The sequence below is a fragment of the Pyrus communis genome, chromosome 7 (genome assembly GCF_041283825.1).
Source record: "Pyrus communis isolate YQ-2024b chromosome 7, ASM4128382v1, whole genome shotgun sequence".
NCBI classification, from domain to species: domain Eukaryota; kingdom Viridiplantae; phylum Streptophyta; class Magnoliopsida; order Rosales; family Rosaceae; genus Pyrus; species Pyrus communis.
In genome coordinates, this window is record NC_142571.1 from 17518330 (window position 1) to 17531259 (window position 12930).

Sequence of the window (12930 nt, forward strand, 5' to 3'; positions counted from 1 at the left end):
GCCTCCCATTATTGCCGTGCTGCCACCACACCAATCCGCAGCCAACCATCATAAATTCACACACAAAACAAAAAACTGCCGCATCCCACCACCCAAAAACTGAACAGCCGCACCTTCCTCCACCTTCCCAGCCACTTTCCACACCTCCACACACCTTCCACCAATCTTGCCGCACACCTTTACCACCCTAAATCCATCCCCAACCCAAATTAACATCCAAATCATCCATTTAACCTCACTGCCGCAGCAAGGAGAAGAGGAAAGAGGACTTAGACGCGCAGAAATTCAAGTGGATTCGTTGGGCGTTCTAGGTGTAATTCATCCTTTGTTCTTTATGTTTAAATTCAATTTTATTTTTCTTGTTGTGAATATGAGAGGCTAAACCCCTATTTAGCTAGGGGGTGATTCGAAACCATGTTTATGCTTTCAATATGAATTGATTACTTTTGGTTGGAATTTCATGAATGGTGAATTCAATTTGTTTAACTGCTTGATCGATAACTTATTTATGTATGTTGATTGAGAGTGCACGCTTAATTTTCATGCATGAATATGACGCTAGAATATAAGTGAATTTCACCTAATAGTTATGAACTTATATTCACAAGTAGTGGAGGTTGCTTATAAACAATCGCGTTAAATGAATTCTTGGCACTAGTTTCATGCTCATCATAGTAACGAATGCCTCGTCGACACTTATAGTTTTCATGATGCTTAATGATCTTTGATTGTATCTTTATTGTGCTTTTCACGTAAAGGACTTTTGGAGAATGTTTTGAATTGCGTTGCGCTAACCCAACCAATTCATTAACTTAAGGAAAACTTGACGGTTAATTTAAGCGGACCTAATTAACCCGGGGTGTTGAGTTTCATAATTCATTGAAAGACCAACTGAAAATCAAATTGTATGCAAGTGTGACATGTGTGGAGAAGAACCTTCTAGCTAGCATTCATCCATAATTTCATCACATTCATATTTATATTCTGCCTTTTAATTACAATCTTTGCATTTAGTTAATTTCGTCAAAACCTCAATCCCCCTTTACTTTAGTGTCTAATTTAGTTAGAAAGTGTCTTAGTTTGTGTTTATAAGTGTTTTGTATTCTTTGAGTCTTTTGATTTGTTTTAGTATTTTATTGTTTAGTTTTACATTCTTTGAGTCTAGTTTAGTGTTTTTAACGTTTGTTTTACGTTTTTGAGTCAGTTTCCAAGTGATTTAGTAATCCCTCCTAATCCCCGGTCTAGAACGATCCCTACTTGCATCTTTACTACAATTGTCAAAAGAGGGTTTTAATTTGTGTGCTTAATTAGTTCGCATCAAATTTTTGGCGCCGTTGCCGGGGATTAGCAACTTTGCTAATCCCTTGGATTGTTATTTTCTGTTTAATTTAGTTTTTGTTAAGAATTCTGACCTTGTTTTGTTTTCCTTGTTTTAGGTACTAGTGCATGACTCGGAGTTCTCAACCGATTCGTGAGCATATCTCTGATTTTGACAGCGATTTTGAGAGGACTTTGAGACGGAAGAGGAAGCCACACGAACCAAGTCCACAAAGCCCAGAACCTGACCTCGAAGAACAAGTTCTAGAGGAGGAGGAAGAACCCACGGCAAGGATCTTTGAGGAACCACAAGTCATGGCCGTGGATACCCGGACACTCAAGGAGCTTTCAGCCTCGGGGTTGGATAATGCAGCACCCTTGTGTATCCAATATCCCCCACCTGCCGAAGGGAAGACCGACGAGTTCGAGTTGAAGTCCAGTTTGCTCCACCATATTCCAAAGTACCATGGGTTGTCCATGGAGGATCCGAACAAGCACTTGAAGGAATTTGAGGTGGTGTGTTCAAGCATGACTCCCGTCAACGTTGACGGAAGCATATTGAAGATGAAGGCTTTCCCATTTTCTTTGATGGACAAAGCCAAGGATTGGTTGTACGACTTAGCTCCCGGAACCGTCACATCATGGGAGAGCATGAAGAGGGCTTTTCTGGAGAAGTTTTTCCCAACTTCTAGAATCATCCTTTTGCGTAAAAGGATAAGTGAGATTCAACAAGAAGAAGGTGAGTCATTTCCTACGTATTATGAACGATTTAAATCTCTTGTTGCTTCGTGTCCACAGCACCAGATGAAGGAGGAGTTGCTTCTACAATACTTCTACGAGGGGCTCCTACCTATCGAACGTCAAATGCTCGATGCCTCAGCGGGTGGAGCATTGGTGGACAAGACACCCAGGGATGCTAAGGTTTTGATCGCTAACCGAGCGTTGAACGCTCAACAGTACGAAGGAGTAGGCCAAAGAGGACCCCCACGACAACAAGTACATGAGGTAAGTTCCACACCCGACATTCATTCACAATTAGCTAATCTTACTTCCATTGTGTCTCAGATGGCCGAAGGAATGAGGGTGCAAGGACCAGTTGTATGCGGGGTGTGTTCGATCCAAGGACATGCTTCTGAGAAGTGCCCACAGCTCATAGAAAATGGTGGATGGGAAAGCGCCAACGCCATTGGATTTCAGGGCCAAAACCAACCAAGGAACGATCCGTACTCGAACACCTATAATCCAGGTTGGAGAGACCACCCGAACTTCAAGTGGAGGGAGCCCCAGCAACCACCACAACAAGGAGGCTTTAGACAACAACCCCCAGGGTTCTTTCCCAAAACCTACGGCCCACCCCAAAATCAAGCCCAATCCGGCCCAAGTGCCTCAGGTACGTCTCTTGACAATGATGCACTCCTTAAGATACTAACTAAGTTGTCTAATGGGCAGGAAGATCAAGCGAAGGCTATGCAAAACCAAGATAAGAGGGTGGATCAACTTGAGAAACAAATTGGGCAGATTGCCGAGTTTGTAGGTAAGTTTCGAGATCCCGGACAACTCCCTAGTTCCACCATTCCAAATCCGAAGGGAGGTTTCGAATCAGCCAAAGCAATCACCCTAAGAAGTGGTAAGGAAGTTGGGGCAGTTCCTACATCAAAAACAGGTCATAACGAGGATGAAATTTTGCAAATGGAAGAGGAAGAAACAAGGTTGCCCACGGCAAAGGTGATTCCACCTTTGCCGCAAGTCCCTATGGTCCCAAATCTGTCCAATTCGGCCAATAAAGGTAAAAATGGGTCAAATTCAGTTTCTACTAATGTTGTTCCTTCGAATGTGCCTTTTCCTAGTAGGTTCAGGCAAACGAAGAAAGAAGAAGCCGAAAAGGACATCCTTGAGACATTTCGGAAAGTGCAAGTAAACATACCCCTTTTGGATGCAATAAAGCAAGTCCCGAGGTACGCCAAGTTCTTAAAGGAGCTTTGCACCACAAGGAAGAGGATGTCAACCAAGGAAGTGGTAAAGGTAGGTGAAAATATCTCTGCCATCTTGCAACGCAAACTACCCCCCAAATGCAAGGATCCGGGTAGTTTTACCATTCCTTGTGTGATAGGTAATACATGTTTTGAATCTGCCATGCTAGACCTAGGAGCTTCTATAAATGTTATGCCATATTCAATTTATGCATCTATGAACTTAGGAGTATTGAAAAATGATGGTGTAATCATACAATTAGCCGATAGATCTAACGCTTATCCAAAGGGAGTTTTGGAAGATGTGTTAGTGCAGGTAAAAGGTTTAATCTTCCCGGCGGACTTCTATGTGCTCGAGATGGATGAATCTGACCATGCCCCTTCATTGCCAATCCTACTTGGCCGGCCATTCATGAAGACGGCGCGGACGAAGATTGACGTGTTTAATGGAACGTTGTCCATGGAATTTGATGGGGAAGTTGTTAATTTTAGTCTTTCGGATTCTATTAAGTATCCTAGTGAGGATCACTCATGTTTCTCCATTGATGTAATTGACTCTTTGGCGCAGGGATATATGGAAGATTTGAATGCCGATGCACTTGAAAACGTCATTACAAGAAGCATGGAGCTCAAAACCAAGCAAGGGGGATTGATGCTAGGCCACGGCACACACTCTCTACTCCATGCCGTGCACCCTAGTGAGGAATGTATGGAGTTGGTTGCTGCCCTAGAGTCACTTCCTAGGCACGAGGGTAAGTTTTCTAAATTTGAGTCGATTCCCATTTCGACTAACAAGTTGTTACCATCCATAGTTCAGGCGCCCACCCTTGATCTCAAACCACTACCGGGCCATTTGAAGTACATTTTCTTGGGAGAAGAGGAGACTTTACCGGCCATCATTTCTTCATCACTCACGGCACAAGAAGAGGAGAAACTAGTGCGTGTTTTGAAGGAGTTCAAATCTGCCCTAGGTTGGACGTTGGCCGATATCAAAGGTATTAGTCCCGCCACATGCATGCATCATATATTTCTTGAGGAGGGGGCCAAACCAACTAGAGAGGCTCAACGCCGTCTTAACCCTCCGATGATGGAAGTTGTGAAGAAGGAGATAATCAAGCTGTTAGATTGTGGAGTTATCTATCCTATCTCGGATAGTAAGTGGGTTTCACCGATCCAATGTGTGCCGAAGAAATCTGGAGTGACGGTTGTGGAAAACGCGGAGAATGAGCTAGTGCCCACTCGAATCCAAACCGGTTGACGTGTATGCACTGATTATAGGAAGATAAACGCCACCACGAGGAAGGACCACTTCCCATTGCCGTTCCTAGATCAAATGTTGGAAAGGTTAGCGGGTCATTTTGGAAAGGTTAGCGGGTCATTCATTTTATTGTTTTCTTGATGGATACTCTGGTTATAATCAAATTGTTATTGCCCCGGATGATCAAGAAAAGACCACTTTTACATGCCCCTTTGGTACATTTGCTTATCGTCGCATGCCATTTGGTTTATGTAATGCACCTGCTACATTTCAAAGATGCATGATGAGCATATTTTCAGATTATGTTGAGAAAATTATTGAGGTTTTTATGGATGATTTCAGTGTGTTTGGTAATTCATTTGATGGTTGTTTGAGTAATCTTAGTTTGATTTTGAACTGTTGTGTTGAAACAAATCTTGTGCTTAATTGGGAAAAATGTCACTTCATGGTTAAACAAGGTATTGTTTTAGGACATATTATTTCTGAAAAAGGCATTGAAGTAGATAAATCTAAGGTAGACCTTGTTCGTCACTTACCCGCTCCAACTTCGGTTAGAGAGGTTCGTTCGTTTCTTGGTCATGCAGGTTTTTATAAGCGGTTCATAAAGGATTTCTCGAAGATTGCACAGCCACTATGCCGATTGCTGCAAAAAGAGGTGGCGTTCGAGTTTGATGATGCATGCTCCACGGCATTCAAGCACCTCAAGGAAACCCTCACTTCGGCTCCCATTATCACACCTCCAGATTGGAGCCTTCCATTCGAGTTGATGTGCGATGCTTCGGATTATGCGATTGGTGCTGTTTTGGGGCAGCGAAAGGACAAACAACCTCATGTTATTTATTATGCATCTAGAACACTAAATGATGCTCAATTAAATTACTCAACCACTGAAAAAGAATTACTTGCTGTGGTATTTGCATTAGATAAGTTTCGGTCATACTTACTTGGTACTAAAGTTATTATTTTTACTGATCATGCAGCTCTCAAGTATTTGCTCACGAAAAAGGAGGCCAAGCCTAGACTAATTCGATGGATGTTGCTTCTACAAGAGTTTGACATTGAGATTCGGGATAAGAAGGGTGTGGAGAACGTGGTGGCTGATCACCTAAGTTGAATGGTGCATGAGGAAGCATTGCCGATTTCGGAAACATTTCCGGATGAACAACTTCTGTCCGTTGAGGTAAGTACCCCTTGGTATGCCGATTTGGTTAATTTTTTGGCGTCTAAGCAAGTTCCTAACACTTTAAGCAAGGCTCAACGTGATAAATTAAAAAAGGATGCACGTTTTTATGTTTGGGACGACCCTTATTTGTGGAAAATAGGCCCGGATCAGATTGTGCGTCGTTGTGTTCATGAATCTGAATTTAATTCCATTTTGAGTTTTTGCCATACATATGCATGTGGTGGACACTTTGGCACACAACGCACAGCATTTAAGGTTCTTGAAAGTGGTTTCTATTGGCCTACATTGTTTAGAGATGCTAGGACTTTTTGCTTAACATGTGATAGATGTCAAAAGACCGGAAGTTTAGGTCAAAGAGACCAAATGCCACAAACCCCAATCCTTGTTGTTGAAATCTTTGATGTGTGGGGTATTGATTTTATGGGTCCGTTCCCTATATCTTTTGGTTTTACGTACATTTTACTTGTCGTTGATTATGTGTCAAAGTGGGTTGAAGCTAAAGCCACCCGAACTAACGATTCTAGAGTTGTTGCAGATTTTGTAAAATCTAACATTTTCTCTAGATTTGGGATGCCTCGAGTACTCATAAGCGATGGAGGGTCTCATTTTTGTAACCGCACCATTGCGGCGTTGCTCAAGAAGTACAACGTGTTGCATAAGGTTTCCACACCTTATCACCCCCAAACCAGTGGCCAAGCCGAAGTTTCAAATCGAGAAATCAAGCAAATCCTGGAAAAGACTGTTGGGCCGAATAGAAAGGATTGGAGCTTGCGTTTGGAGGATGCACTGTGGGCCTATCGAACGGCTTACAAAACGCCCATTGGTATGTCCCCGTTTCGGCTAGTCTATGGCAAGCCGTGCCATCTACCCGTAGAGCTTGAGCATAAGGCACATTGGGCGGTCAAGACCTTCAATATGGATGTGGACGCGGCTGGAAATCATAGGAAGCTACAATTGAGCGAGCTTGAAGAGATTAGGCATGAGGCGTATGAGAATGCCCGGATTTACAAGGAGAAGACCAAGGCCGTCCATGACAAGATGATTAGAGGCAAAACCTTCTCAATCGGGCAGAAAGTGTTGCTATTCAATTCCCGTCTTCGATTATTCCCCGGTAAGTTACGTTCTAAGTGGGTTGGTCCATTTGTTATCACTAATGTTTTTGTGCATGGTGCAGTCCAAATACAAAGTTTGAAAACTGGACAAGAATTCATGGTGAATGGACATAGGTTGAAACCCTACTACGAGAACTTTGCTGAGCATGTTGTGGAGGAGATCCCATTGCAGGCTGTGGGCTCCAATGGGGAATGAGCATAACGTTGTCTGGCTGGAAGACGTTAAAACAAGCGCTACTTGGGAGGCAACCCATGCAATCAACAAAGGAAGAACTTGGGATTCGCTCCACACTCAGATTTGCGTCCCTAAACCCTTTCCTTTGTTGCTTACTTTATGTTATGTGTAATGTGTTTAATTGTGTCTAAAACATTGAGGACAATGTTTGATTTAAGTGTGGGGGGGGTAACATTCTGTTTTGAGATATTTTTGCATGAAATTCGTAGGGTATTATCACCTAACATGTCTAAACTTGTTTCCCATTGTTTTTAAGTGTTTTTAAGCTATTTTAGAGTGTTTTAGAGTGTGTTGACTTAAAAATCCGAAAATCCCATAAAAATTTGAAAAATTGCTTTGAAAAACCCAAAAAGAGTTGTTTTTGTGTGTTTGTTTGTGTCGTAGGTTACCTTCCAACACAATGATGAGGATTTGGTTTTTAATTGCATGATGGTTAAAGAAAGTTACAAACATGGATGGACGTTTGATATACTCTTTGGTTTATGCTTGTTTGTAGTTATAGTTTACGAATTCACATGTAATCACAAATGATAAAAATCAGTTTTTGTAACATGCTTGAAGGAATGAACTCAAACTAACGCTACATCCCAGTGAGACTTGAGCCTAAACGTTATTTGGAGAGTTAAAATCTGTGCATTAATGTTTTCTAAAGTCGTTGCATGATCTTATTATTCTTTGCTTGGTTACTACTTAGAAGGCGTTTCATCACTTAGTTCCAAATGCTAGAACTCATGCCCATTTCATTCAAAGCATGTCATTGAGTTGCATAACACATATTCAAGATGAAGTTGTGTAGTGACCACCATCAAAGCCAAACAGCCATGTGCCCTTCACTCATTTTGTGTTTAAGTTTAACCCCATTGAGCCGTGTGAGCCCATGTTCTTTGTTAACCCACATTATCCTCAACTAGCCTAGAATAGGACCATCCGTATCCTTGTTCTTGAAGCATAGTAAGCATGAATGAATTCCCTTTTGATTAATGTGTTGCAGAAAATAAGTGTGGGGGAAGGATTATTGATGTGAGTTATGTGCCATAGGCACGGCTAGAAAAGAAAAAAAAAAAAAAAAAAAAAAAAAAAAAAAAAAAAAAAAAAAAAAAAAAAAAAAGAAAAAGAAGTGAAAAAGAGTTGAAAAGTATTGTTTGTTGAAGTAAGGGCCCAAAACAATGAATTAGGCCCTAAGAGTTGTTTGAATCTCCCCTATTTGTCTAAAAGTTGATTTCTGCATTCTAAGGGAATTCTAGGTCTTAATTTCATTACTTTACTTACTATTGCTTAAAGAACTTTTGTGTATCCCTACCTTTCCTTGTGAGCCAATACCCCAAGCCCCGTTACAACCCTTGACTTCTATCTTGAGTGTTGTGCATTTCAATGGTGGAGTTTGAATTTGGTATGAGCATATGGTGTCACTGGTTCTCGCATCTAAGTAGTAGCATTCCATTCATGAGATCATATCTAAACACGTTTAATTACTCCAGAAATTGCGTTCTTTGTTATAACATATGTGAGTACTAGTCTTTCATGTTTACATCAATCTTCTCACATATAACTAGTTTAGGGTGTGTAGTCAAAAAGTATGAGTGAAAATCGAGTGCATAACTAGTGAGGAATTGAGGGAATTCTCTAAGGCATGTTACTACATTCAAAATGTGTTTTAATTGATTAAATGTGAACTAGTGAATGGTGACTATAATTAAGTATGTGCTCGAGGGGAAGGAAGACTAAAAGCTATGTGAGTAATGATCTTTGACATGTCATGTTTCATTGGAAATCCCTGAGGCAAATGTTGGAAGGTTTAGGTTATGTTTTGTTTGTTTTGTTTTCTTTAGTTGTTTTGTGTTGCTCGAGGACTAGCAAAAGTTAAGTGTGGGGGAATTTGATAGGAGCATATTCATGCGACTTAATTAGCTTGTTCTCGTGCATTTATGTTGTGTTTATTTAGTTATTTTAGTGTTTAAGGCCACTTTTGTGTATTTTCAGATTATAAGGCCAAAGTGTGCAAGAAGATGCAAATTGGAGTCTTTTGGAGCGAAAGAGGAATGAATGAGTTGAAGACTTGAAGAAACGACGAATTCCTACTCCAATGATGAATTCTTACCAAAACGAGGAATCCTACTCAAACAAGGTTTCCTATTTTAGGAAAGTTAACCCTAAGTTTCCCGTTTTGGTAACCTTTCCTAATCTTAAACGTCCGTATTTTCTAGCCACTTTGAAGTCCTTGTAGGCGCTTTAGGACACAAAACGAAGGCCCTAGCCCAATTTCCAACCTATGTCGTGCCTTTAGCCTAATTCCCTTCCCTTGCCATGCAAGGGGGGGTAGTTTTGTCTCATTTCATGCATTAAACCCTAACCTTAAACCCTAATATTCAATCCTATTCCCCATGCAGCCGCACTATTATTCATTGACTTCAACATTCACATATTTCCATTCTTGCCAGCCGTGCCTTTCCCCATCATTTTTCAGCCATTCACCATAATAAATTATTGATTCATTCACCCTAATTGACTATTGCCGCAGCACCATATCCCAATATATTTTTTTCAGCCACAAAAAACCCAAAGGGCCGCACTTTCTCCCTGCCAAAACAGCCGCACTTTATCCCTTTATTCCACCCTAATTGACCTTTTCTCCATCACAGCCGCATTCCCCTTCCATTCCAGGAGCCTCCCATTATTGCCGTGCTGCCACCACACCAATCCGCAGCCAACCATCATAAATTCACACACAAAACAAAAAACTGCCGCATCCCACCACCCAAAAACTGAACAGCCGCACCTTCCTCCACCTTCCCAGCCACTTTCCACACCTCCACACACCTTCCACCAATCTTGCCGCACACCTTTACCACCCTAAATCCATCCCCAACCCAAATTAACATCCAAATCATCCATTTAACCTCACTGCCGCAGCAAGGAGAAGAGGAAAGAGGACTTAGACGCGCAGAAATTCAAGTGGATTCGTTGGGCGTTCTAGGTGTAATTCATCCTTTGTTCTTTATGTTTAAATTCAATTTTATTTTTCTTGTTGTGAATATGAGAGGCTAAACCCCTATTTAGCTAGGGGGTGATTCGAAACCATGTTTATGCTTTCAATATGAATTGATTACTTTTGGTTGGAATTTCATGAATGGTGAATTCAATTTGTTTAACTGCTTGATCGATAACTTATTTATGTATGTTGATTGAGAGTGCACGCTTAATTTTCATGCATGAATATGACGCTAGAATATAAGTGAATTTCACCTAATAGTTATGAACTTATATTCACAAGTAGTGGAGGTTGCTTATAAACAATCGCGTTAAATGAATTCTTGGCACTAGTTTCATGCTCATCATAGTAACGAATGCCTCGTCGACACTTATAGTTTTCATGATGCTTAATGATCTTTGATTGTATCTTTATTGTGCTTTTCACGTAAAGGACTTTTGGAGAATGTTTTGAATTGCGTTGCGCTAACCCAACCAATTCATTAACTTAAGGAAAACTTGACGGTTAATTTAAGCGGACCTAATTAACCCGGGGTGTTGAGTTTCATAATTCATTGAAAGACCAACTGAAAATCAAATTGTATGCAAGTGTGACATGTGTGGAGAAGAACCTTCTAGCTAGCATTCATCCATAATTTCATCACATTCATATTTATATTCTGCCTTTTAATTACAATCTTTGCATTTAGTTAATTTCGTCAAAACCTCAATCCCCCTTTACTTTAGTGTCTAATTTAGTTAGAAAGTGTCTTAGTTTGTGTTTATAAGTGTTTTGTATTCTTTGAGTCTTTTGATTTGTTTTAGTATTTTATTGTTTAGTTTTACATTCTTTGAGTCTAGTTTAGTGTTTTTAACGTTTGTTTTACGTTTTTGAGTCAGTTTCCAAGTGATTTAGTAATCCCTCCTAATCCCCGGTCTAGAACGATCCCTACTTGCATCTTTACTACAATTGTCAAAAGAGGGTTTTAATTTGTGTGCTTAATTAGTTCGCATCAATCGGCTGATTTTATGGCAACATTGTTGTTTATCCAAACTGAAGATGTTCACCGGTTTCCTTCATAGTGTTGTTTATCCAAACTGAAGATGTGTCGGCGGAAAAAGAAAATTAAAAAAAATCTCAAGATGTTTGAGAGGTTTGCGCATGGCAGTTATGTGTTGAATTTGAGGGCTTTTAATGATGCACTATTCTCTCTATTTATAGCAACAAATCCCCATCAAGATCGAGTCAGAACCACATTCGGATTAAGACTTCTTATTCTGATCCAACTTTATCTCGACCAATCCTATTCTTATTAGGACTTTGAACTCACCCCCTTTTCAGGCCGCATTTATTGCTGGTCGAGAATCCATATTGCACTATGACCCCTTATCATATTAGGACTTCTTCGACCTATCCGTTCATCCTAATTACTCATTTTTGCAATAAAACTCGACCACCTTTACTGAACAGCCCAGGACCAGCAGGCAACCCATAGTATATTTGGAAAAGCTTTGGGCCGAACCTACGCTTAGCCCAAAATGTTATTTTGGGCCCAAACATTGCCCCCTCGCTTCTGAGGTCTTCTGCCTGAACCTCTTAGCCGATTTTCGGCCTTGAAGAAGCGAACCCCAGAAGATAACTACGGGATAATGAAAAGCCTCACACATCCTAACCGTCGAACGTATTTATGACACACGATCACACGATCCGAATTTCCCTGCACGTCTTGCCGCGTGTTGATAGGAGCATATTCGTGCGACTTAAATGGCTTGTTCTCGTACATTTACGTTATGTTTCTTTGGTTATTTTAGTCCTTTATGCTTCTTTTGTGTGTTTTCAGGATAATAAGACGTGTTTGACGAAAAGATGCATTGTGGAGTGTTTTGGAGCACTATTGGGCTAAGGATGGATAACTTATACTTGGAGCCCAAGTGTTGGATGAAATTGAAGGCCTTGTATGCACTTGAGGACACAAAACAATGGCCCTAACCCAATCACATAACACCTTGCCATGGGCTTAACACAAACACCATTCCTTGCCATGCAAGGGGGAGCAATTTGGGTCCATTTCATGCACTTAAACCCTAGCCCAATTACACACCAATTTCAGCCACATGAACACAAACCCATTCTTTGCCGTGGCCCTTGCAAATCCATCCCATTTTCAGCCATTACACTTCATCATTGCAGCCATCATTCATCCTAGTTGTCAATCACATACTCTCCCTTTGCATTCACATGCATCCACTTCATCATTGCAGCCAAAACACATTCATTTTCAGCCATTGCACATGCATCTTCAAATAAATTAGCACATGCACATTCACCCATTGATTCCCATTCACCTTTGTGCCGTGACTTCCCCTTTGTTCCCACCAATCACATGCATCATCATCATCCAACCAAATCAGCCACATGCAACTCTTCATCATTCACACACCATCACACAAATCCAAACCGTGGTTTTCACATTCATTTCCACCAGAAAACCAAGCATAACCCGTGCATTCCCCCTAATTTCAGCACCTACACACCTTGCCACATGCTTTCCAACTTTCCCCTTCATGATTGCAGCTTTCCAAGCTTTCCCCCTTCATCATTAAGCCACATTCACTCCCATTTCTCTCCCCTTAACAGCCCTAACCCGTGCATAATTAAAGTACACCATTCAACACACACATGCACCCAAAACACATCAATGCCGTGGCCTACCTTCCATTTCCAGCTTTCACATGCAATTCCAGCTTTCACATGCTTTCCTAGCTGTTTTTTCCACCACATTCCAGCCACATAAATGCTTAAACAAACAGCCATATACACATCCATTCCTCCTATAAAAACCCTTGCATTCCCATTACATAAACACATCTCATTTTCATACACAAGA

The 12930-nt window shown here is 40.9% G+C and overlaps 1 protein-coding gene across 1 annotated transcript in view; it reads left to right on the plus strand.

Annotated features, from left to right (window-relative positions):
• The first annotated feature begins 1446 nt into the window (after positions 1-1446).
• Positions 1447-12930, plus strand: part of LOC148695798 (uncharacterized) — an 85653-nt gene continuing 74169 nt past the window's right edge. The window contains exon 1 of the mRNA XM_088697400.1: positions 1447-2295. Within this exon, the coding sequence (XP_088553526.1) occupies positions 1447-2295 (849 nt within the window). The remainder of the gene's footprint in view (positions 2296-12930) is intronic.